Genomic DNA, 27,906 nt, shown 5'->3' on the forward strand with positions numbered 1-27,906 from the left:
GGTTTAAAAGAATCCTCAGCATATCTGCCCCATATTTGGTGCAGTACAATTTGTAATAGTCAGCATTCTTGTGGTTTAAGTGACAAAAATCCAATTCTAACTGATTTTTTAAAATGAAAGCAGAATTTGTTTTTTGAAGTTTCAAACTTAGAAAAGGGCTTCCCTGGTGGCTCATATTGTAAAGACCGTGCCTTCAATGCAGGAAACTCAGGTTCAATCCCTGGGTGGAGAAAATCTCTGAAGAAAGGAATGGCAACCCACTCCAGTGTTCTTGCCTGGAGAATTCCATGGACAGAGGAGCCTGGTGGGCTCTAGTCCATGGGATCACAAAGAGTGGGACACAACTGAGCAACTAACACAGGCCAAACTTAGAAAAGGAACATATGGCATACTTCTTGTTGCTAATGATAATCATGAATTCAGACATTTTCAAGGAAATTTCCATTTCCACCTTGGCTTTTCTCTCTCCTTATCATTATTCTCTTTAGTTGAAACCAGGCGTTTTCTATATGTGGGACTAAAGGTGGAGAATACACTCTTAGGAGGATGGACTCATATAACCTCACATTTCCAAAATCAGAGAAGAATGAGAGTTCTACCATTTTGTTCTTATTAGAAAAGTATGAGGAAAGGTCTCTGATTAGTCCATACCTCTACCAGAAACTGTAGTAATGGAAAAGTGCCCTTTATGATTGGCTTTCTCCAGGTCATGTGTCCATCCATCCCTATGAAGACATATGATAGAGTAAATTCACCAAGATAGAAAGGTTTGGTGGTGATATTATCAGAAGAAGCAGGAGAAAAAAAAAATAATGTCCAAGTATACCAGCATGCTGGAGAAGGCAATGGCACCCCACTCCAGTACTCTTGCCTGGAAAATCCCATGGACAGGGGAGCCTGGAAGGCTGCAGTCCATGGGGTCACTAAGAGTTGGACATGACTGAGCAACTTCACTTTCACTTTTCACTTTCTTGCATTGGATAAGGAAATGGCAACCCAGTCCAGTGTTCTTGCCTGGAGAATCCCAGAGACGGGGGAGCTTGGTGGGCTGCTGTCTGTCGGGTCGCACAAAGTCAGACAGAACTGAAGCAATTTAGCAGCAGCAGCAGCAGCATACCAGCATGCTTAAGTGTTATTAATAATAAAACTGAATGTGTCTAGTTTGCCTAGGAGCAACAATAGACCCTTATCATCTCTCATCAAGGCAACTGGAATCAACCTTAAATTCAATATCCAACTACTTCAATCTAACCTTCATTCTATTTCATGTTATATGCAATGTCAAAAATATTTAATGACTTTTTGTTTCTTAGGGATAAAAGTTTAAATTATTAATCAAGAAATTCATGATTCTTAATAACATGGACTCTATCCTTTCCAGTTTTGTCTCCTTCCAGTATTCTTACCTCTTTGTTTTTTTTGAAAGATCATTTATGTCACACTGAAATCTCCATCTTTATCTATCTTCCTCTTTTGTACCCCCAACTCATTCTGAGTATAGGTGTAACAAGTGAAAGTGAAAGTGAAGTCACTCAGTCATGTCTGACTCTTTGTGACCCTGTGTATTGTAGCCTACCAAGCTCCTCCATCCATGGGATTTTCCAGGCAAGAATACTGGAGTGGGTTGTCAGTTCCTTCTCCAAGAGATCTGCCCAACCCAGGGATTGAACCCTGGTCTCCTGCATCGTAGGCAGACGCTTTACTGTCTGAGCCACCAGGGAAGTCTAGCTGGACAGGAAGTATAGCTAGACAAGGCATAACTTATATTCACTCTTTTGAATGTCTGAGCTTTGTGTGAAGCTGCTACTTAATTTTTCATTCATTCTTACTGAACTCAACTACATATAATCTTGTACACTGATTTGATTATGCTTTTCCTTCAGTTTAAACTTCTTCCCCAGAGGCAACTAATCTAAAATTCCTTAAAGGGAGGAATAGTGAATAAACAGAATTTATTCTCCTGATCCAAGAGTGTAACCTCCATTGACATAGATTGCTTGGTTACTCAAGGTACAGCTTGCCTCACTTTGGCACACATTGGTTCTTATTGTTTCTTCATAAGTCGTAGTTAATTCACACTGCTGCTTCTCAGTTGCTTCAGTTGTGTCCAACTCTTTGCGACCCTATGGACTGTAGTCCATCAGGCTCCTCTGTCCATGGAATTCTCCATACAAGAATACTGGAGTCGGTTGCCATGCCCTCCTCCAAGGGATCTTCCTGACCCAGGTATCAAACTTGCGTCTCCTGCATTGGCAGGCAGGGATTTTTACCATTAACACTACCTGGTCAGCCCATGGTTAATTGACTTGCAAAGCACTAGTCAGTGAGGGTTTGCAGTAATGATCGCTAACATTTAATGAGGGTTTACCATGTGCTGGTCGGAGAAGGCAATGGCACCCCACTCCAGTACTCTTGCCTGGAAAATCCCATGGACGGAGGAGCCTGGTAGGCTCCGGTCCATGGGGTCGCTAGAGTTGGGCACGACTGAGCAACTTCACTTTCACTTTTCACTTTCATGCATTGGAGAAGGAAATGGCAACCCACTCCAGTGTTCTTGCCTGGAGAATCCCAGGGACGGGGCTTGCCTGGAGAATCCCAGGGACGGGGGAGCCTGGTGGGCTGCCATCTATGGGGTCACACAGAGTTGGACACGACTGAAGCAACTTAGCAGCAGCAGCAGCATGTGCTGGTACTGCTACAGGTGTTTTGTGTTTATTAACTAACTTTATCAAAATAACTCCATGAGGTAATTGCTGTTATGATCACCACTTAACATATAAGAAAACTAAGGCAAACAGAGTTTAAATATCTTGCCCTGTGTCATCCCACTAGTTAATGGCCAAGTCAAGATTGAAATTCAGGCAGCCTTGATCCAGATCCTATGCACAAGTCTACTGTCATGCTGCCTCCTGCCCCCAATTCTTTACAATATGGTACTGAAATTCTTTAAAGTACAATTAAAGTTTTATTATTCTTTCTTCAGTGATGCCCCATGTTTAGAATTTTGCATAAATATATAGAGCTGTTGAAATAATTTATGGATATTCTGAACTCCCTGGAATATATGGTTGAAAAAGAGGACTTTTTTGCTAACATCAATTATGTTATATTGCAGACTACATTTTTTTAATATAAATTTATTTATTTTAATTGGAGGCTAATTACTTTACAATATTGTATTAGTTTTGCCATATATCAACATGAATCCACCACGGGTGTACATGTGTTCCCCATCCTGAACCCTCCTCCCACCTCCCTCCCCATACCATCCCTCTGGGTCATCCCAGTGCACCATCCCCGAGCATCCTGTATCATGCATTGAATGTGGACTGGCAGTTCGTTTCATAGATGATATTATACATGTTTCATTGACATTCTCCCAAATCATCCCACCCTTGCCCTCTCCCACAGAGTCCATAAGACTGTTCTATACATCTGTGTCTCTTTTGCTGTCTCCCATACAGGGTTATTGTTACCATCTTTCTCAATTCCATATATATATGTTAGTATACTGTATTGGTGTTTAAGTCCTATATTTGTATATTTAGGTTTCTGAGCAAAAACTTGATCTTTCTAACTTCATCTTATTTTATTATTGAAACCTTGAATCTTAAACAAGTGATAAACAGTTTATTTAGATTCTGCAGTATTTAGTAAATTTGATACCTTATTTTTCACCGTGTATTTCTTGAGGGGTTTCTTTCTTTTCCCTTTGACCTCTTAGGTCTACTTTTCAGAAAGCAACCAGAGTAATTATTTTATGAGTTAAGGCAGATCAGGGCACTCTGCTGCCCAGAGCCTTCTAGCAATTAGCATCCCAAGAAGAATAAAATCTCAAAACTTTTGCATGACTTAATTGCTCCATGTAATCTGGGCCCTGAGTACCTCCCATGCCTCATCTCTCACAACTTTATCCCTCTTTCATACCACTGCGCTCAAGCTACACAGGTCTCCTGGCTTTTCTTCATATATTAAAAGGCTCTCCCTCTCCCCATCCCTCCAACTCCCTCTCATTTCTTCTTCTTCCTGAAATAGGTTTCATATAGTCACATGTCCTTCTTCCTAAATACACTCAATCTCTACTTAAAAAATCATATCACTGACAATCCCCATAAATGAATAATCCCTGTCATGTCATTTATATTTTTCTTCATAGTATTTACCACTCTCTAACAACAGTGTTATGTATATGTGGTCTGCTTTTGTTTTTTACCAAAAATATAAATTCTATGTGGCAAGACTAGTTATATTCATTGCTATGTCATCAGTGCCAAGAATATTTCAGTTCCTGTCACACAGTTTGTTGTTGTTGTTCAGTCACTCAGTCATGTCTGACTCTTTGCAACCCAATGGACTACAGCATAGCAGGCTCCCCTGTCTTTCATCATCTCCTGGACTTGCTCAGACTCATGTCCATTGAGTCAGTGATGCCATCCAACCATCTCATCCTCTGTTGTCCCCTCTTCCACCTGTGTTCAGTCTTCCCAGAATTAGGGTCTTTTCTAATTAGTCAGCCTTTGCATCAGGTGGCCAAAGTATTGGAGTTTCAGCTTCAACATCAGTCCTTCCAAAGAATATTCAGGGTTGATTTCCTTTAGGATTTACTGATTTGATCCGCTTGCAGTCTAAGGGACTCTCAAGAGTCTTCTCCAGCATCTCAATTCAAAGGCATCAATTCTTTGGTGCTCAGCCTTCTCTATGGTCCAATTCTCACATCCACACTTGACTACTGGAAAAACCATAGCTTTAACTATACAGACATTTGTTTGCAAAGTAATGTCTCTGCATTTTAATGTGCTAAGTTTGGCGTAGCTTTTCTTCCAAGGAGCAAATATCTTTTAATTTCATGGCTGCAGTCACCATCTGCAGTGATTTTGGAGCCTCCTCCCCAAAATTAAGTCTGTCTCTTTCCATTATTTCCCTATATGTTTGCCATTAAGTGATGGGGCCAGATACCCTGATCTTTGTTTTTTGAATATTGAGATTTAAGTCAGCTTTTGCACTCTCTTCTTTCACTTTCATCAATAGGCTGTTTCAGTTCAGTTCAATTCAGTTCAGTCACTCAGTCGTGTCCGACTCTTTGAGATCCCATGAATCACAGCATGCCAGGCTTCCCTGTCCATCACCAACTTCCAGAGTTCACTCAAACTCATGTCCATCGAGTTGATGATGCCATCCAGCCATCTCATCCTCTGCCATCCCCTTCTCCTCCTGCCCTCAATCCTTCCCAGCACCAGAATCTTTTCCAATGAGTCAACTCCTTGCATGAGGTGGCCAAAGTCTTGGAGTTTCAGCTTTAGCATCAGTCCTTCCAGTGAACACCCAGGACTGATCTCCTTTAGAATGGACTGGTTGGATCTCCTTGCAGTTCAAGGAACTCTCAAGAGTCTTCTCCAATACCACAGTTCAAAAGCGTTAATTCTTTGGCATTCAGCTTTCTTCACAGTCCAACTCTCACATCCATACATGACCACGGGAAAAACCATAGCCTTGACTAGATATACCTTTGTTGACAAAGTAATGTCTCTGCTTTTCAATATGCTATCGAGGTTGTTCATAACTTTCCTGCCAAGGAGTAAGCGTCTTTTAATTTCATGGCTGCAGTCATCATCTGCAGTGATTTTGGAGCCCAAAAAAATAAAGTCTGACTCTGTTTCCACTGTTTCCCCATCTATTTCCCATGAAATGATGGGACCGGATGCCATTATCTTTGTTTTCTGAATGTTGAGCTTTCAGCCAACTTTTTCACTCTCCTTTCACTTTCATCAAGAGACTTTTTAGTTCCTCTTCACTTTCTGCCATAAGGGTGGTGTCGTCTGCATATCTGAGGTTATTGATATTTCTCCCGGCAATCTTGATGCCAGCTTTTGCTTTTTCCAGCCCAGCGTTTCTCATGATGTACTCTGCATATAAGTTAAATAAGCAGGATGACAATATACAGCCTTGACGTACTCCTTTTCCTGTTTGGAACCAGTCTGTTGTTCCATGTCCAGTTCTAACTGTTGCTTCCTGACCTACCTATAGGTTTCTCAAGAGGCTGGTCAGGTGGTCTGGTATGCCCATCTCTTTCAGAATTTTTCACAGTTTATTGTGATCCACACATTCAAAGGCTTTGGCATAGTCAATATTAGTTCCTCTTAATTTTCTGCCATAACGGTGGTTTCATCTGCATTCTGACATTATTGGTATTTCTCCCAGCAATCTTGATTCAAGTTTGTTCTTCATCCAATGTGGCATGTCACACAGTGGGTGCTCAATAAATCTGATTTTAATGAAAGAATGAGCAGACTGTTCTTTCCACATGTCCTGAATTGCCTAAGACAAGCCCTGCATTCACTCTTTTTCTTGGCACTCTAATTTCTCCCCCAAATTATCCTATTTTGTTTGATAAACAATATAGTCATCTTGGGCTTCCCTGGTAGTTCAGATGGTAAAGAAAATGCCTACATGCAGGAGACCTGGATTTGATCCCTGGGTAGGGAAGATTCCCCTGGAGAAAGGAGTGGCTACCCACTCTAGTTTTCTTGCACAGAGAATGCCATGGACAAAGGAGCTCTGCAGGCTACAGACCTGGGGTCATAAAAAATCAGACATTAGTGAGTGACTGGGACTTACGTGGTGGCTCAGACGGTAAAGAATCTGCCTGCAATGAGGGAGATCTGGGTTTGATCCCTGGGTTGGGAAGATCCCCTGGAGAAGGGAACAGCTACCCACTCCAGTATTCTGGCCTGGAGAATTCCATGGGTAAAGGAGCCTGGCAGGCCACAGCCCATGGGATCACAGAGAGTGGACATGACTGAATGACTATCACTTCACTCAACTGAGTGACTGAGCACACACACATAGCCATCTTATGATGGCGAACATTTAGAACTGAAGAAATTACTTGATTATCTGTATCACCTCTGTCATTAAGCACAGAATCTGAAATTGAACCGAATGTACTTAAATTTTATTGCTCCCCTAATTTTTTCACATTATTGAAAGATTTGAGTACACAGACTAACATAGCAAAAGAGTACATGAACTGATGTTTAGGCCCAAAAATTCAAGTAATGATGGTGCATTCAAGTAATAAACAGTCTCAAATAAGGGTATACAGTTCAAATTAGGGAGACCTAAAGAAAAGAGATTTAAGGTTAAAAACAGACAAAAAGAATCATGATGGGATTTGTAAAAACTGGCCATTTCTTTGAGTATTGCAATACTCAAAATGGTTTGATTAATAGTGGTCTAGAAAGTCTGTTCTAGTTATAGAAAATTTAGCACTTACCAAGTGTGCATCTCTACCAAGGGCAAGGTATAACTTTCTGAGTTGGGCAGTTGCATTCAAGGGGTTGTCTTTTGAGGAAACTTCATATTTTAAAACTCAGATTCTTATCATGCGACCAGGTAGTAGTCAGGTAGTGGTCATATGTGGAAAAAAATCAGGGAGAAAAAAAAAAGCTATTTATACTTAATAAGATTGTTGTATGTCTGGCTAATTGCTCTCAGCTCATATTTTGGGCTATTGGTGTGACTTTGCTGTGCTACTGATTTTCATCCTTATGGATGTTTTTCTTTGACAGATGTTTTCCGTAACATAAAGTAACTGCTTTTTTCATATTTGTTTTGTTGTTCCCTAAATTCTCTGCAATGTTTAAAGGATTCATTTGATATAAAATTTGTCTTTCATTCACAAGAACATATATACCTAATATGACATTAATTAGCAAGGTTGTTGGTTCAGTTGGAATTCCAACTGATATAAAAGATAAGGCATTAGATCCATGGCATCCTTTTTAGATGCTCTTGTTCTAATGAAATTTAATGTATGAGCAGTCATATGGTCTTTTGAACTGACTTAATCCTCAGAATTTATTTTAAAAATATTCTTGGAGAAATTTTCTTAATATTTTCTATACCACTGCATCTTTTACAGTGTATCTGAGTTCCATTTTCTTTTTATTTAACCATTTTTATTTATTTATTTATTTATTTATTTTTATTTTTACTTTATTTTACTTTACAATACTGTATTGGTTTTGCCATACATTGACATGAATCCACCACGGGTGTACATGAGTTCCCAATCCTGAACCCCCCTCCCATCTCCCACCCCATATCATCTCTCTAGATCATCCCCATGCACCAGCCCCAAGCATCCTGTATCCTGTATCGAACATAAACTGGCGATTTGTTTCTTACATGATAGTATACAGGTTTCAGTGCCATTCTCCCAAATCATCCCACCCTCTCCTTCTCTGAGTCCAAAAGTCCGTTCTATACATCTGTGTCTCTTTTGTTGTCTCACATACAGGGTTATCATTATCATCTTTCTAAATTCCATATATATGTGTTAGTATACTATATTGGTGTTTTTCTTTCTGGCTTACTTCACTCTGTATAATCGGCTCCAGTTTCATCCATCTCATTAGAACGGATTCAAATGTATTCTTTTTAATGGCTGAGTAATACTCCATTGTGTATATGTACCACAGCTTTCTTATCTATTCATCTGCTGATGGACATCTAGGTTGTTTCCATGTCCTGGCTATTATAAACAGTGCTGCGATGAACATTGGGGTACATGTGTCTCTTTCAATTCTGGTTTCCTTGGTGTGTATGCCTAGCAGTGGGATTGCTGGGTCTACCTGAAAAAAATTTCACCTATAAAACTTTTTTTTTAATTCTTAATATTTTGACTCCTCATGATTGATTTTAATGGGCTGTTTGATTTCATCTTGCATTTTCTTAGCTTTAGCAGGAAGGGACCTTTATAGAGAAGCCAACATCATCAGATTGAGAGAATATTGGGTAATTAATTAAAATTCAAGACAACTCACACTTGCATTAGCATCTGTCTCTGCATTATATCAATGCACATGTAACTAATCTCTTGTAATTATTAAAAAAGCCAGTAAAATAAATATAATTCTAAATATTTGCAATATAAAATGGTCTCATTGAGAAAGATGAAGGATTTCATTTGGTTAATTAAAATGCTCCTGCTACTGATGATAATGGAAGATTGTTTTAGTCACATACAGGCCATTGACAAATGAGAATCTATAACATGTAAATCAATTAAAGATAATAACATAAACAAGTATATTGACACATTTAGTTTTGAGATGCTTAAAGAGTGATTTGAAGAAGAAAGTAGTAAATGAATCTCTGATTAAATGAATGATACCTTTAATAATGTTTATATAGATTGATCATTTGAAGTAGAATGCTAAAAAGTCAAACATATGTGAAGTCATCATCTGCAGTGATTTTGGAGTCCAAGAAAATAAAATGTATCACTTCTTCCACTTTTTCCCCTTCTTTTCACCATAATGTGATGGGATCGGATGCCATGATGAATGTTGAATTTTAAGCCAGCTTATTCACTCTCCTCTTTCACCCTCATCAAGAGGCTCTAGTTCCTTTTCCCTTTCTGCCATTAGAGTGATAACATCTGCATATCTGAGGCTGTTGATATTTTTCATGGCAAACTTCAATCCAGCTTGTGATTCATCAAGACCGGTATTTTGCATGATGTATGCTGCATATAAGTTTAACTATATCTAGGTTTTCTTTAGTTTTAATACTAATAAAATTATCAGCATTATCAGTGGTCTATTGTAACCACTGGTGGTAGAAGGCATTGTTAACTGTGATTTACTACTACTACTACTACTACTACTAAGTCGCTTCAGTCGTGTCTGACTCTGTGCGACCCCATAGACGGCAGCCCACCAGGCTCCCCCGTCCCTGGGATTCTCCAGGCAAGAACACTGGAGTGGGTTGCCATTTCCTTCTCCAAACTGTGATTTAGTCTATAGTAAATAAACATTGAATCAAATTTTAATTTGTTTTACTTCAGTTCATAAATATTTATTTTTATTACCTTGGAGTATTTACTAAAAACTAACTATCCTCTCAGAAAACTCTTTTTATTCATTATGTTTCCCAGAGAAATGCACAAGTTCAGAAACAGCTTTCAAAATATCAATTTACTCCACTATTTCAAAAGGAATTCTGTGAAGAATGACACCTATCCCTTTAGGAATCTAAAATATAAATAATTTTGTATAATTAACAAATTGTTTTCTTAAAGCTTAGTAAAAGAGCAACTGCTAAACAATTAATTACTCATGTTTAATTTACAACCAATTTATGCAAATGTTGCTTGTAATTAGAATATATAAGTATGTACTTTAAATGCAAATATGAAAGGTTGAGCTAAATTCTTTTGGGGCTGGTATTAATTCTCAGATACAATTATATACCTTTTTCTTCTCTAGTTTTTCAAAGGATGAAATGAATTTCTAGTATTGGAAGAGGTCTTTACACACTCCTCTTATTCCAAGAAGTAACTTAAGCAAAGATAATCAGACTCCTTCTATTTCAAAAGAGATTTGTTCAGCCTTTGCCTCTCTTAGAGTGATCATATGACTATATTTCTTTGTATTTTCAGCATTATGTGGAGGAGATGTTAGAGGGCCTAGTGGAACAATCTTATCACCCGGTTACCCAGAATTTTATCCAAATTCTCTGAATTGTACATGGACTGTTGATGTAACCCATGGAAAAGGTAATTTGTCTCATACAATGATAATGGGCTATCTTCTTAATTTTCATTGCATATATTTTTATTTCATTGTCCTTTACAATGTCATTTTGCATGAGCAAAAACAGATCAGTACTAAAATATGCTAATACAAAATTCAATTTGAATAACTGAAGCAGAGGTTTATATTTACTTTTCTGTAGTATATAACTTATATGCTCATATGATTTTTTTCAGAATGGAAATATTTATATATATTAAACTAATGTAATTTGAAATTTTCATATCAGTAAAATCTCAAATAAGATGTCTTTTGTCTCTGGCACAGTGTTAAGAAGTTGATTTCAAAAATTCAAAGGGAAATAGATATTCTGAAGTACTGAACTGATTGTAATGTAAACAGTACATGTTTATATATACTTGTTTTAAAATGGTTATTTATTATAAAGAAATATAATATAAAATAAATAAATATAAATAAAATGGTTGTTTATTATAACCGTATACCCTATATACATTTATAACTGTCCTAGAAATATTTGTCTCAAATTTTCTGTCAGAACTGCAGTTGGATCTCACACAGTTGAGTGAAAGTATGGGCATCCTAAATATCAAAACAAAAATGGATGAAAATTATTTACCTGAAAATATCTATATGCTAATGTTTTAAAGAAGAATTTATTCATGTTAAAACCTGCTTTGGGGAAGTATTATTCTTAGTGGTTTTTACTATTACATTGTACATGGGTTTCCTGGTAGCTCAGCTGGTAAAGCATCCACCTCAATGCATGAGACTCCAGTTTGATTCAGAGAAGGGATAGGCTACCCAGTATTCTTGGGCTTCCCTGGTGGCTCAGTCAGTGAAGATCTGCCTGCAGTGAGGGATACTTAGGTTCAGTCCCTGGGTTCGGAAGATCCCCTGGAGGAGGGCATGGCAACCCACTCCAGTATTCTTTTTTTTTTTTAATTCAAGGTTAATTACTTTACAATATTAGAGCCTGGCAGGCTACATTCCATGGAGTCACAAAGAGTTGGACATAACTGAGCAACAGCACACACATTACATTGTACTTATTGGCTTTACTATCAAAGATCTAAAAATTAAAAAAAACCCAAATCAATAGATGCAGAGAAGGCCTTTGACAAAATTCAACATCCATTTATGATAAAAACTCTCCAGAAAGCAGGCATAGAAGGAACATACCTCAACATAATAAAAGCTATATATGACAAACCCACAGCAAACATTATCCTCAATGGTGAAAAATTGAAAGCATTTCCCCTAAAGTCAGGAACAAGACAAGGGTGCCCACTTTCACCACTACTATTCAACATAGTTCTGGAAGTTTTGACCACAGCAATCAGAGCAGAAAAAGAAATAAAAGGAATCCAAATTGGAAGAGAAGAAGTAAAACTCTCACTGTTTGCAGATGACATGATCCTCTACATAGAAAACCCTAAAGACTCCACCAGAAAATTACTAGAGCTAGTCAATGAATATAGTAAAGTTGCAGGATATAAAAGCAACACACAGAAATCCCTTGCATTCCTATACACTAATAATGAGAAAGTAGCAAAAGAAATTAAGGAAACAATTCCATTCACCATTGCAATGAAAAGAATAAAATACTTAGGAATATATCTACCCAAAGAAACTAAAGACCTATATATAGAAAACTATAAAACACTGATGAAAGAAATCAAAGAGGACACTAATAGATGGAGAAATAGAAATAGACCATGTTCATGGATCGGAAGAATCAATATAGTGAAAATGACTATACTACCCAAAGCAATTTACAAATTCAGTGCAATCCCTATCAAGCTACCAGCCATATTTTTCACAGAACTAGAACAAATAATTTCAAGATTTGTATGGAAATACAAAAAACCTCAAATAGCCAAAGCAATCTTGAGAAAGAAGAATGGAGCTGGAGGAATCAACTTGCCTGACTTTAGGCTCTACTACAAAGCCATAGTCATCAAGACAGTATGGTACTGGCACAAAGACAGAAATATACATCAATGGAACAAAATAGAAAGCCCAGAGATAAATCCACACACATATGGACACCTTATCTTTGACAAAGGAGGCAAGAATATACAATGGAGCAAAGACAATCTCTTTAACAAGTGGTGCTGGGAAAACTGGTCAACCACTTGTAAAAGAATGAAACTAGATCACTTTCTAACACCGCACACAAAAATAAACTCAAAGTGGATTAAAGATCTAAATGTAAGACCAGAAACTATAAAACTCCTAGAGGAGAACATAGGCAAAACACTCTCCAACATAAATCACAGCAAGATCCTCTGTGATCCACCCCCCAAGAATTCCGGAAATAAAAGCAAAAATAAACAAATGGGATCTAATTAAAATTAAAAGCTTCTGCACAACAAAGGAAAATATAAGCAAGGTGAAAAGACAGCCTTCTGAATGGGAGAAAATAATAGCAAATGAAGCAACTGACAAACAACTAATCTCAAAAATATACAAGCAACTCCTGCAGCTCAATTCCAGAAAAATAAACAACCCAATCAAAAAATGGGCCATAGAACTAAATAGACATTTCTCCAAAGAAGACATACGGATGGCTAACAAACACATGAAAAGATGCTCAACATCACTCATTATTAGAGAAATGCAAATCAAAACCACAATGAGGTACCACTTCACACCAGTCAGAATGGCTGTGATCCAAAAATCTGCAAGCAATAAATGCTGGAGAGGGTGTAGAGAAAAGGGAACCCTCCTACACTGTTGGTGGGAATGCAAACTAGTACAGCCACTATGGAGAACAGTGTGGAGATTCCTTAAAAAATTGCAAATAGAACTGCCATATGACCCAGCAATCCCACTGCTGGGCATACACACCAAGGAAACCAGAATTGAAAGAGACACATGTACCCCAATGTTCATCGCAGCACTGTTTATAATAGCCAGGACATGGAAACAACCTAGATGTCCATCAGCAGATGAATGGAAAAGAAAGCTGTGGTACATATACACAATGGAGTATTACTCAGCCATTAAAAAGAATACATTTGAATCCGTTCTGATGAGATGGATGAAACTGGAGCTGATTATACAGAGTGAAGTAAGCCAGAAAGAAAAACACCAATACAGTATACTAACATATATATGGAATTTAGAAAGATGGCAATGACGACCCTGTATGCAAGACAGCAAAAAAGACACAGATGTGTATAGAGGACTTTTGGACTCAGAGGGAGAGGGAGAGGGTGGGATGATTTGGGCGAATGGCACTGAAACCTGTATACTATCATGTAAGAATCGAATCGCTAGTCTAGGTTCGATGCAGGATACAGGATGCTTGGGGCTGGTGCACGGGGATGACCCAGAGAGATGTTATGGGGAGGGAGGTGGGAGGGGGGGGTTCATGTTTGGGAACGCATGTACACCCTTTGTGGATTCATGTCAATGTATGGCAAAACCAATACAGTATTGTAAAGTAAAATAAAGTAAAAATTTAAAAAATAAATAAATATATAAAAAATAAAAAACCCATATCCCAGCAATGAGAAGGTGATGTTACAGTTTTAAAAATTAAAGCTTTATTTAAAACATTTGAATCCATTGTGGTTTTTACACAATGTGTTATTTTATTTTGTTTTTTAATTTGATTAAAATAGAGTTGCTTTACAATGCTGTGTTAGTTGCTGTTCAGTGAGATCAATTGGGATACATATACATATATCCTACATATAAGATCTTTTCTAAGATTTTCTTCTCGTCTGGCTCACCACAGATCCTTGAGTTGAGTTCCATGTGCTAAACTTCAGGTTCTCATTAGTTATCTACTTTATACATAGTAGTATATGTATGTCAATCCCATCTCCCAATTTGTCCCACTCCTCTTCCCCCCACCATTGGTAACCATGTTTGTTGTCTACATTTGCAACTCTATTTCCACTTTGCCAGTAAATGCATCTGTACCATTTTTCTAGATTCCACATATAAGAGATATACAATATTTGCTGTTTTTGTTACTTCACTCTATATGACAATGCACAATGTTTTTTACACTTCTGTTCAACTATGTGAGATATATCTGCAGTTCTGATAGAATATTTGAGATACAGATGGTTAGCCTTTTTTGAAATTATACATCCTTTCATTAATGGTGAGGGTAATATAAGGACGGTTCTTTTAATGAAAATTAAATATTATTGAGAAAAAAATGCTGTTAAAATGAATATTCTAGTATTTACTGCAGGAATGAAGTGGAAGACTTCATAAATTGTCATTTTTCTTGTTCTCCATAATAGAAGACTATTTGTTGGAAGTTAACCAAAGCATCCTATTATCCCACTGTGTAGCAGATTAATGGAGTTTAAAATAAGCTTCCTTGTATTATACAAGAAAATGGAGGGCTACATACTGCTTGCTGTGTAAATAGAGGTTTAATTAACACTTAAGGTTTTGCACCTTCAGACATTGCAAGTGTTAATTAAATCTGTATTTACATGGCATGAAATGCAGATTATGTGCTTTTCTTGTAAGAGCCAACAAAATTTATTCGAAGTACAAATGTTCCAAAGTGTAGTCAAAGTTTTGTGAAGGATAATCTCTTAAAGTTAGGAGAAATTATCAAGGTAATAGAGTCAAACTTCTCACCCAGCCCATATGCACGCACATAGATACACAAACGCACATTAATATTGCACCCTCAGGGTCAAAATTCATCATAACTATAACTATAACCTAGATATTAATAATATTTTGACTTCAAGCCCAAGTTTTTCATATATTTACATAACAAAAATTACCTTAATAAGACTTTTTGAATTACCACTTTGATGGGACGGTACTATGATGTTGTAACCACTTACTTTTTCTCACTATTCTTCATACCCACTGCCCTATTAAGATTGTATGTCTTTGCCTGTCCACTTCTACTTCCTGAAATGTCCATCCAAGGGTTGCTCTTCCACAAAGAGCTGTTCACTTTTGAAGGTTATTGCCTTCAGAAGCATCTGCTAGTCCCTCTGACAACCTACCTCTTAAGTTTATGCTCTGATATTGATTCACATTAATTACTTTCATAGCACTTAGCAAAATGTTTGAAACTTTAGTTTTATGTATCTTTTTCCCTTAGATAGACTATGAGTTATTTACAGTCTTCTCATTTTTTACATTCTATAATGCTTATAATATAATAGATTCTTAGTATCATTTTATTATTTAGATTAATTGCCTTTCAGTAGAAGGTCTTATGTTGTTTTCCTGTAGTGAACACAGATTTTATTGTTTAAAACATAATATGATAAACAGTAGCTTCATTTATTAAAGTAGTTGACTAGGGCAGAGTGACATGAAAACAATTGACTTTCAGGTTGAAGAAGTAAACAATAAATGATAGCTAAGAGTTGCTGAGCACTTCCTCTGTGAAAGCATTGTGCCAAGTCATCCCTTTTATTGTCTCATTTAAACTTAAGGACAACTCTATTAGAATCCATTTTCCCAGATGGAGAAAGTGCATCTCAGAAAGGCTATGCATGTAATACATGACAGTGGCCTCATTAGCACCACTACCTAACAGAATTTTAAATTTTCCCATGTATTAATTTCAGTACATATCAGAACAAGCACATTTTTCTAAAAAAACATGCAGACTGATAGACTGATTGTTTTTTTCTTTTTTGTTTGCTCTTCTATTTGCTCTTCTATTTTTCTTATTTTCAGTCTCTGACCAAAATCTAATTCACTTTATCTGAACTTCCACTCATGTTAATTTGTAAATTTAGATATCAGTTAATCTAGATGGCAAAGTATCTTCTCCTTGCTACATTGCCATTTTCATTCATGTCTGTCTAGTATCAAATGCCCGGAGAAGGCAATGGCAACCCACTCCAGTACTCTTGCCTGGAGAATCCCATGGATGGAGGAGCATGGTGGGCTGCTGTCTATGGAGTCGCACAGAGTCAGACATGACTGAAGCAACTTAGCAGCAGTATCAAATGCCACATTTATATTGAAGAACTTTTGAGACACTGACTTTCTGGACCCAGTCCTAAAAAGGGCTCATTGTGTAGTGAGAGAAAAAAAAAGATATGTTATGTTTTAAAAAAGAGTATCATTGTATATTTCAAGTATTTTCCAAGTGAAATCACTGGCCTATTATGCAATAATAACTCATCATTACTTATATTTTCAGTTTATTTTTTGGTCTCATTTTATTTCACTTTTAGCTTTTTTAACAAACAAGTGATAAATAAGGAGTTTGGGATTAACATATACAATAAAATAGATAAACAACAAGGGCTTACTGTATAGCACAGGGAACTGTATTCAGCATCTTATAATAATCTATACTGGAAAATAATATGAAAAGGAATACACACACACACACATATCTGAATCACTTTGCTGTATACCTAAAACTAACTAACACAACTTTATAAATCAACTGTATTTCAGTTTTTTTAAAAAGCAATGAGGACTCCATAACTATCCATCATTTGGAACTATAAAGTTGATAAATAACATTAAGAATGTTATTTTATCGTTACCCACTAACATATATTACTGGGTTTTTGATGAAGCTTTTAGTGATTCTTTTAGATCAAATAAGAAAATTTATTAAACACTTCAAAAGAAAGATGAATGTGATATCATCCTTTGTTTCATTTGGTACTTAAATACAGCATCCCAGGTGGCTCAGTGGTAAAGAAATCTGCCTGCTAATGCAGGAGACACAGGAGATGTGGGTTTGATCCATGAGTCGGGAAATCCCCTGAAGGAGGAAATGGAAACCCACTCTAGTATTCTAGCTTGGAAAATCCCATGTCAGAGGGGTTTGGCGGGCTACAGTCCATAGAGTCGCAAATAGTCAGACACAGCTGAGCAACTGAGCACACACATATGTGTATCTTACAAACAATATAGGATGTGTGTGTGTGTGTGTGTAACTGTTAGGTTATTACATGCATTTGAGATAATGTCATTAAACAGTCACAAAAGACCACAATGCAATGACATACCATATTCACCAGGACAGAACAAATGAAAAAATAAAAATTTAAACTTTCAAATATTGTTGAAGATACAGATCAATTGGATTTGTTGATGAAAATGTAAATTGGCATAGCTACTTTGTGAAACAATATCTATTAAGGCTGAAATATATATATATGTATATTAATTTCCCATGAGCCAGTAATTCTACTCCTAGGTATCGATCCAACAGAAATAAGCAAATATGTTCTTCAAAAGACATACTTGAATGCTCATAGCAGCATTTTCTGCATTCAAGCTAAAATGTCAATTACCTAAATAACCATCAACTTTTGAACAGACAAATGAATGTGTTGTATTCACAAAATGAAATGGATCTCTAAAACAACTTAACAATCACACACAAAAGTAGAGATGAATCTCACACACTTAGTGGTAAGAGAAAGAAACTCAGGGGCTTTCCGGGAGGCTCAGTGGTAAAAAATCCATCTGCAATGCAGGAGATGCGGGTTTGATCCCTGGTCAGAAAGATCCCCTGGAGGAGAAAATGCCAGCCTACTCCAATATTCTTATCTGAAATACTATGGACAGAGGAGCCTGGCAGGTTACAGTCCCTGGGGTGGCAACGAGTTGGACATGACTTCGAGACTGATCACGCGTGCTAAAGAACTCATACCAAAAAGAGTATACTCTATATGAATCCATTATATAGACTACAAAGAGTTGCTGAGCACTTTAACATGAGTGAAAGTTTAGATAAAGTGAATTAGATTTTGGTCAGAGACTAAAACTAGGAAAAATAGTCAGAAGAGCAAATGAACAAAAAAAGAAAAAAAAATCAGACTATCAGTCTGCATGTTTTTCTTAAAAAATGTACTTGTTCTGATATGTACTGAAATTAATACATGGGAAAATTTAAAATTCTGTTAGGTATTAACAGAGTCGTCTATCCTATTAGAAATTGAAGGAGTGGTTACTTTTCCCAAAACACTTCTATTTAAATAAAGGATATAAGTTTTCCTTGAAATTTTCAGAAAATGCATGTAATTTCTTTTTACACAGTAATTTTAAAATTTTATTTCCAAGCAGTTTCCACGACATGACTCATTATAAACCTTATAGAGAAGCTAAAGGAAACAAGCAAACAGGAAAACTCAAAAATATAATAATTATACTATATATTCAGAATATTTTATAGCAGTGCTATTCATTTTCACAAAAATCTGTCATAAGAGTCCTGATTTTTGTTAGTTTGGTAGCTCTGTGTGTTTTGCTAATATACTTGATGAGTCTAATTTTCCTCTTTTCCTTGTTAGGTGTACAGTTCAACTTCCACACCTTTCATTTGGAAGACCATCATGACTACTTACTGATCACAGAGAATGGCAGTTTTACCCAACCACTGGCACGCTTGACTGGTTCAGAACTTCCTTCAACAATCAATGCTGGTCTCTATGGAAATTTCAGGGCTCAGTTGCGCTTCATTTCTGATTTCTCAATATCTTACGAAGGATTCAATATTACATTCTCTGGTAAGAAAATAAGTTTTAAAACCAGAGTTTTAAAAGTGAAAATAGCTTATGCATAACCAAACAGAGAGAGAAAATGAGACAAAAAAGGTGAAAGCACAAAAGCTATCTGCCAACAAATTTTAAGGAAAATTTGAAATGCCTTAAAGATTGGCTATAGTAATATATTAAAGAGAACCTTAAAACAGTAGCAAAAAAAATTAATTCACAAAAATTTACTAGAAATACAATAAATACATTTCTTTAACTTATATCCCTGTAGAATTCTGAGAGGAAAACTTGCTAAAAATGTCAAGTGAACTTAAAATGGAAGCCCATACATATATATCAAGGTTTGCTTAGTCCATTAATGAAATGTGAATTAAACCAGTGATATTCTAGTTTTGTGTTTCTGGGAAAAGTCACTGTTTGCAGGCCAAGATGAGTATTCATTTGGAACTAGATGATCTAGAAGCAAGTTAATTTGATTATTTTTTCTATTCTAGAATAACCTCTATAGGCAATATTATATCTATAGGCAATATTATAACTTGGATTATAAGGGAAAAAATATTATAAGACAAAACTGAACAAAGAAATATTCTTGTTAGTTCTACTTTTTAGCTAAATGGAATAGTGAAAGAGAATACAGAAACAATAAATAAATCTTATGCCAACTTGCTAATATTAAATTTACAATTATATATAATTATATTAATAATATATATTACAAATATCTAAATAAAATAATAAATACTGACTTTGTTCTTCAATTATTATTCCAGTATTTGCATGGAGATATCTGTCTACCAAAATAAGCTATTTCATAGAGAAGAACAAATGAGCCTAATCAGTTTTAACATAGAATGTTAATAAAATAATAGCTCATCAACATGAAGCAATCCCTTTGTTCTCCACTGCAGTTAGGTACTAAGTGTGTGTTCTGGGAATGTTTTTAGATAAGCTACTTTTTCTTAAGACTGTATATAAATTATAATATTATGGTTAATTAAATTTAGTCTGTCATACCCTGAAGAGTGTTTAAAGGTTTATTTTCATGATGTTCATTCATTGCTTGAGGAAATTTTCTTGTATAAATCTATAATATACAATTTTCAGTTTTCGGGTAGTCAGTCTTACATAAACTCTTGCTTCTGAAGTCACATATTTTTCAGAATATGGATTAATAGAATTCCTCATATACTACAAGCACAAGAGCCTTTGTCATTTAGACTAAAAGCATTAAGTAAATGTCATTTCAAAATGTAAATGATTTCATCCCAAATGCTATTTTTGCATTTGAAAATATGACTCTATCGTGTCATTATTTTAAGCCAAAAATCTAAGAAACAAAACGTTTCTAATACAGAATAAAAAATACAAGATAAATATCTATATTCCCAATGTATCATTCACAAGGTGACACTTTCTCATCTTTATTTAATTTCACACATAAGAGTATTTATTATATTATTAGGTCTTTCACAGTTCGGTTCAGTTCAGTTCAGTCAGTCAGTCATGTCTGACTCTTTGCGACCCCATAGACTGCAGCACACCAGGCTTCCCTGTCTATCACCAGCTCCCGGAGCTTGCTCAAACTCATGTCCATCGAGTTACTGATGCCATCCAACCATCTCATTCTCTGTCATCCCCTTCTCCTTCTACTTCAATCTTTCTTTTCAATCCTCCTTCCACCTTTCTTAGCATCAGGGTCTTTTCCAATGAGTCTGTTCTTCTCATCAGGTGACCAAACTATTGGAGTTTCAGCTTCAGCTTTAGTTCTTCCAATGAATATCAGGACTGGTTTCCTTTAGGATTGACTGGTTTGATCTCCTTGCAGGTCTTTAACAAAAGAAGAAAATTATGTGTGCCATAGAATATAGCCATAATTATATCTATGTGTGCTCAGTCGCCTCAGTCTTCTCTGACTTTTTGGGACCATATGGACTGTAGCCCCCCAGGCTCCTCAGTCCATGGGCTTTCCCAGGCAAGAATACTGGAGTGAGTTTCCATGTCCTCCTCCAGGGGATCTTCCCCACCCAGAGATAGAACCCACTTCCCTGTGTATCCTGCATCGCAGGAAGATTCTTCACCCCTGAGCCATGGGGGGAAGCCCACAGTTATAGGCACTTTTGAAATGTATGGCTAGCCCTGAAAGCAACCAGTTTACAAAACATAGAAGTATACCCTTAAAAGTTAATTCTGTTTTTTTTGTTTGTTTGTTTTCCTCTTCATCCAATTACAGAGTATAATCTGGAACCTTGTGAAGATCCTGGAATTCCTCAATATGGTAACCGAATTGGGTTCACCTTTGGGGTTGGTGACACTCTGACCTTCTCCTGCTCATCAGGTTATCGTCTGGAAGGGACCTCAGAGATCATCTGTCTTGGTGGTGGCCGACGAGTGTGGAGTGCACCTCTGCCAAGGTGTGTGGGTACGTGGTCAGCTGCTTTCATTTGCTTGTATGTGTAGTCACTGTCCATGGAGTTGCATGATTATACACCCTTTTTTTAAAATATGTAATCTGTTGAATTTCTTCATTTATTTCATATTAATTATTTCAATTTTTTTTGACTTGGCAATCTGGTATAGCACAATTATCTTCTCAACTGCTCCATTCAGCCTACCATGCTTCTAAATTTGTCTTCGGATGATGGGAATAAGGAATGAAGAGATGGTTAGAGAGAAGGTAATAGATAGATGATAGAATCATATTTTGAAAGCTTACAGATAATTGCATTTCTATATTCTATTAATAGATGGTTTTCATGATTTCTGACAAGTTTTGACAATATTTTATAACTTAGAATTAACACCTATGATAGATGATTACAAAGAAAAATAGAGAATTTGAGTTATCAAGGCAAGTATTGCCTCAATATATGCAATCTACAGAATAATCTATTGTGATAGATGAATTCTGTGGGAATTCATGTTGTGAGATAAAGAATAGCAATAATTAAAGTATTGAAAATTTGGAGCACCATCTCAACCTTTGGAAATGAATATTTTGACTGACAAAAAATAAATATCTGTAGATAAATGAAGGACTTTGTACTAAGACTTAAAATCATTTTCTATTTATATAGGAAATGAACAAGAATTCCTTTAGCTGATCACCCATTCAGTGGTTATCAGTACTCATTTTTGTAATAGAACAAGATACAAGTGATTTTGCTATTTCAAAAAGCTCTTAAAACTCTCAAGTGTATTTAACTTGAATTTAGTTATAAATTTGTGGGTCACAGATGTTTGTAAGTTATAATATACTACAAAATCAGGTAAATTTGTAGAGCTTTGATCTGTGGTTTAAGACTTTATCCTTTTTTTTTACTTATTTTAATGGAGGCAAATTCCCTCTAGATTAAAATGTTAATGAAGAAGAGGATTCCTTCTGTGACTTATTCCATACATTGCTCACTGTATGGAATGGTGTGGGAATCCTGTGAATCCTTAAATCTAGCAAAACAAAATTGATATTTCAGGTTAATATGAGTCTGAAGATTTTTATAGTGATGAGATAGTTTTCACAGTCCCTAAGTGTTATATAACAGAGAAGCTGATATTTAAGAGATGAAATTTCTTTACTCCCAGAACATCTTTTCCAGGGAAATATATAGAGTGTAGTCTTTCTGGTTGTGTTTCTATATTTGGGTGTTTTTGTTGTTGTTGCTGGTTTTGTTTGTTTGTTTTACTATTGCCAGATTTGGAATTCTCTTTGTATCTGAATTGTCCCTGTTTCCATTGTCATTTGGTGTGAATATTTTCAAAGGTCAATTAATGAAAACCTTGGGAATAGGGTGTTTGGCTTTATAGTCTGGTCATTTGATACTGGGTTAATTCACTTTTATAAACTTTATTTTTCTCATCAGCAAAATGGTTGTAACATTATGTTAATGTTAGTTATGAGGATTAAAAAAGATCAGCCATGCTAATAGACACCCAATACAATTACTGGAATATTGGAGGAGTTCAGAGTTTAGATGTTGTTATGACTCTCATTATATTGAGAATAATCTGCAATGTTAGTTTATTTGGACAAATTTTATTTCTTCTTAGATTCTTTGTAGTTTTCATGTGATATATCACTAAAGTCAACAAGCCACCAGGGAAGCCCTTCTCTAGCGCATACTTGCTTAAAAACATCACTTAGTCCACAGTATCGCCAGCCTCATAGAAAGCTTATGTTATAGACAGTGGCCTAGTTATGAGTAAGTTGTATTCCAAAAATTTGCTTCTGCTTTGGTTATTTGGAATCTAGGTAGTTTTTTCCTGGCACAGGATGTGATTTCAAATTTTGTGGCAAGTGTAAAACTAATACTAACATTTACTGAAAGGACTTATGTGTACCTAGGTTACATAAGACTGCACCTGATTCTGAACAGTAAGGCAACTGATAAAGCAGTTTTTGGAAACTTGCTTTTCATTTATGTTTTACTTTAAATTTGATTCTATATTTACGCTAAAAATTTGTTAGCGTCTTTCTGTTTCTGTGGGTAGAATTTGATGAAAGGTATCTTAATTGTAGATGTTAGATGAATAATAAATAGTATTTTCATTTAAGGAATTTCCAGAATAACCTCTTCATTTATGTTTCAAGGTAATATTTTTAAAAATAACAAAACATAATAACACCATAATATTGTCTTTACAGTCTGTAAAGCATTATATCATGTAGTGTCCCATTCCAAAAACAAACCTCTGCTTTGAAAGTATCTTGGAATTCAGTTCAGTTCAGTCTCTCAGTCGTGTCTGACTCTTTGCAACCCAGGTAATCACAGCACGCCAGGTCTCCCTGTCCATCACCAACTTCCGGAGTACACCCAAACGCATGTCCATCGAGTCGGTGATGCCATCCAGCCATCTCATCCTCTGTCGTCCCCTTCTCCTCCTGCCCCCAATCCCTCCCAGCATCAGAGTCTTTTCCAATGAGTCAACTCTTCGCATGAGGTGGCCAAAGTACTGGAATTTCAGCCTCAGTCTCAGTCCTTCCAATGAACACCCAGGACTGGTCTCCTTTAAGATGGATTGATTGGACCTCCTTGCAGTCCAAGGGACTTGCAAGAGTCTTCTGCACCACAGTTCAAAAGCATCAATTTTTCGGCACTCAGCTTTCTTCACAGTCCAACTCTCACATCCATACATGACCACTGGAAAAACCATAGCCTTGACTAGATGGACCTTTGTTGGCAAAGTAATATCTCTGTTTTTTAACATGCTATCTAGGTTGGTCATAACTTTCCTTCCAGGGAGTAAGTGTCTTTTAATTTCATGGCTGCAGTCACCATCTGCAGTGATTTTGGAGCACCAAAATATAAAGTCTGACACTGTTTCCACAATTTCCCCATCTATTTCCCATGAAATGATGGGACCAGATGCCATGATCTTCATTTTCTGAATGTTGAGCTTTAAGCCAACTTTTTCACTCTCCTCTTTCACTTTCATCAAGAGGCTTTTTAGTTCCTCTTCACTTTCTGCCATAAGGGTGGTGTCGTCTGCATATCTGAGGTTATTGATATTTCTCCCGGCAATCTTAATTCCAGCTTGTGCTTCTTTGGCCCAGCGTTTCTCATGATGTACTCTGCATATAAGTTGTTAAATAAGCAGGGTGACAATATACAGCCTTGGCATACTCCGTTTCTTATTTGGAACCCGTCTGTTGTTCCATCTCCAGTTCTGTTACTTCCTGACCTGCCTATAGGTTTCGCAAGAGGCAGGTCAGGTGGTCTGGTATTCCCATCTCTTGAAGAATTTTCCACAGTTTATTGTGATCCACACAGTCAAGGCTTTGGCATAGTCAATAAAGTAGAAATAGATGTTTTTCTGGAACTCTTTTGCTTTTTTGATGATCCAGTGGATGTTGGGAATTTGATCTCTGGTTCCTCTGCCTTTTCTAAAACCAGCTTGAACTTCTTTCCAGATGTTCACAGTTCATGTATTGCTGCAGCCTGGTACGATCTTATGTTTGTCTGAGGTGTACAACGTAGTGATTCAACATTTACATACATTATGGATTGATTACTACGATAAGTCTAGTAACCATCTGCCACCATACAGAATTATAGCAGTATTCCTTATGCTGTACACTACTTTCCTGTGACTTATTTATTTTATAATGTAAAGTTTGTACCTCTTAAACCCTTTCACTTATCTTGTTGAACCCTCACTCCCTCACCTCTGGCTGCCACCAATTTGTTCTTTGTATGTATAAGTCTGTTTCTGTTTCAATTTGTTTGTTTTGTTTTTTAGATTCCACATATAAGGGACATCAGACAGTCATTGTTCTTTTCTCTCTTGACTTGTTTCACTTACCTTAATATCCATACTATCCCAAGCGCAGGGAAACTTGTAGAGGCAGGAAAAGAATCTCAATGGCACTTGAGATCATAACACTCACCATCGAATGGGTGTTACAGGGATTCTTCTCCCTAAAGAGTGGTGTCTGTTGCAGGCTCATAGTTTATATTTACATTTCATTCTTTCCTAAGTTATGTGATCTTTGAAAAGTTGTTCAGATCTCTTTCCTGCCAAGTTTTCTCAAATATGATGTTTTCTAAAATATGATAATTACATCCATGCTGCAAGATAGTTTATAGCTCTAAGAAATAAAAGACATGTAAATCACCTAATGTACCACTCAACAAGTGACACTTGCTCAACTAACCTCAGTCCCTTTTCCTGTGCCTACAACTATCTCCACTGCCTAATAGTCAGTTCTCCTAAGGGCCATGATAACTGACAGCAGTGAAGAGTAATTTTCACCAACAAGCAGGAGAGGAAAGAGAAGGAAAGGAGGAGATGAAAAAGTTTCACTATGCTATGATCTCTTGAGAAACCTGTATGTAGGTCAGAACACAACAGTTAGAACTGGACATGGAACAACAGACTGGTTCCAAATAGGAAAAGAAGTACATCAAGGCTGTACATTGTCACCCTGCTTATTTAACTTATATGCAGAGTACATCATGAGAAATGCTGGGCTAGAAGAAGCACAAGCTGGAATCAAGATTGCCGGGAGAAATATCAATAACCTCAGATATACAGATGACACCACTCTTATGGCAGAAAGTGAAGAGAAACTAAAGACCGTCTTGATGAAAGTAAAAGAGGAAAGTGAAAAGGTTGCCTTAAAGCTCAACATTCAGAAAACGAAGATCACGGCATCTGGTCCCATCACTTCATGGGAAATAGATGGAGAAACAGTGGAAACAGTGTCAGACTTTATTTTTTCTGGGCTCCAAAATCACTGCAGATGGTGACTGCAGCCATGAAATTAAAAGACGCTTGCTCCTTGGAAGAACACTTATGACCAACCTAGATAGCATATCAAAAAGCAGAGACATCACTTTACCAACAAAGGTCCTTCTAGTTAAGGCTATGATTTTTCCAAGAGTCATGTATGGATGTGAGAGTTGGACTGTGAAGAAGGCTGAGTGCCGAAGAATTGATGCTTTTGAACTGTGGTGTTGGAGAAGACTCTTGAGAGCTACTGAACTGAGCTGAACTGATGCTATAATCAGCTGAGTACTTCACACACATAATCCTATTTACTACTTAGTGATCAAGATGATCCTGTTTACTATTTAGTGATCAAGATCGATTTTAACTTTTAAAGAAATACATATCTATACTTATGTTTTCCATTTTGAAAAAAGTAAAAATAATTAACATGTAAAGTGATATTTCAATGGATATATTTTATGCTTAAGTGATTATCGTGGTGATCCACATTTCTGTGAAAATGGTCACATATTTTAACCAAATATCTAAAAACAAAAAAAGAAAGAGAGAAACAAAAGTGTAAACAACTGTGATTACTTTGAAAATAAGAAACATTGACTTGTTTTTGGTCAAAAAATATTTGATTTCCCTTTCTAAAATACACATTACCAAAAAAGCAAAAACAAACAAACAAAAAACCTGGTAGTTCCCTTGTCATCTTTCTAGATTAAAAAACAAAACAAAAAAACTTACATGTCTTCATTTAGCTTCCAAACATACCAGGAACCATGCCAGGTCATGTTGCAAATAAACAAGGACCTAATGGAAGTATTTTGTTTTGGAAAGTAAATTAGCAAGTTAAATATTAATAATGTTTCTTTAGGCAAGAATCCACATATTTTAAGAAGTCCATAAATTTGAAAGTCAGTTTAAAGACATTAATTCATTCCCTTATAGTTTATTTAACACATCAACTTCTATTTCTAATTTTATGAATCATCAATTTTTTATCTGACCTTAGAGAAGTAGCAAGTTGCCTAGATCACGAGTGAAATGAGAAAAATGATAATACCACCTTAGACATCTACATAAGTTTCTCACTTTTCTGAACTTTTAGATGATATATACTGATGGTTACTTTTTGTTTAGTTTTGAAATGAATTTTTAAAATATGGGAAACAAAGTGAAGCATATGTGGGGATTCTCTGTACTATCATTATAACTTCTTTTAAATCTAAATTCTAAAATGAAAATTTTATTAAAAATTCAGAACAAGAAATGATCAATTGCACTTGAAAAGACAGTTCATTTTTAAACAAAATATTATTTCACCTCAACTTCTGAACTCTCTTGTATCTCAGATACACACTTGCTATGTCAGATATGAATGATCTATTGTTAGCTGGCATTGTAGAGATACAGTGTTGTATAAAGCAAACTAAGATTAAGATATTTCACCAGCTCTCAGACACTACCATTAATTAGTTGGATGATTTTAAGCAAATATCTTAATTTTCTGTGCTTCTCTTTTCTGGAAAGGATAATGCCAATATGAGTTCTACTCAACCCAAACATCTCTTATAAATAGAACAAAAATAAGTTGATAAATTATGTATGTAAATGTATATATTTTTCTTATATAATTATGATTTAAGTGCATT

General features: G+C 36.1%; 1 protein-coding gene across 3 annotated transcripts in view; it reads left to right on the forward strand.

Annotated features, from left to right (window-relative positions):
- The window catches only part of CSMD3 (CUB and Sushi multiple domains 3), a 1,381,373-nt gene that overhangs the window by 948,882 nt on the left and 404,585 nt on the right, over positions 1 to 27,906 (forward strand). For all 3 annotated transcript variants that reach the window (XM_068983804.1, XM_068983805.1, XM_068983806.1), the window contains 3 exons: positions 10,445 to 10,561; positions 18,833 to 19,048; positions 21,270 to 21,458. In XM_068983804.1, coding sequence (XP_068839905.1) covers positions 10,445 to 10,561; positions 18,833 to 19,048; positions 21,270 to 21,458 — 522 coding nt within the window. The remainder of the gene's footprint in view (positions 1 to 10,444; positions 10,562 to 18,832; positions 19,049 to 21,269; positions 21,459 to 27,906) is intronic.

Source organism: Capricornis sumatraensis, chromosome 11 (genome assembly GCF_032405125.1).
Source record: "Capricornis sumatraensis isolate serow.1 chromosome 11, serow.2, whole genome shotgun sequence".
Classification (NCBI taxonomy): Eukaryota; Metazoa; Chordata; class Mammalia; order Artiodactyla; family Bovidae; genus Capricornis; species Capricornis sumatraensis.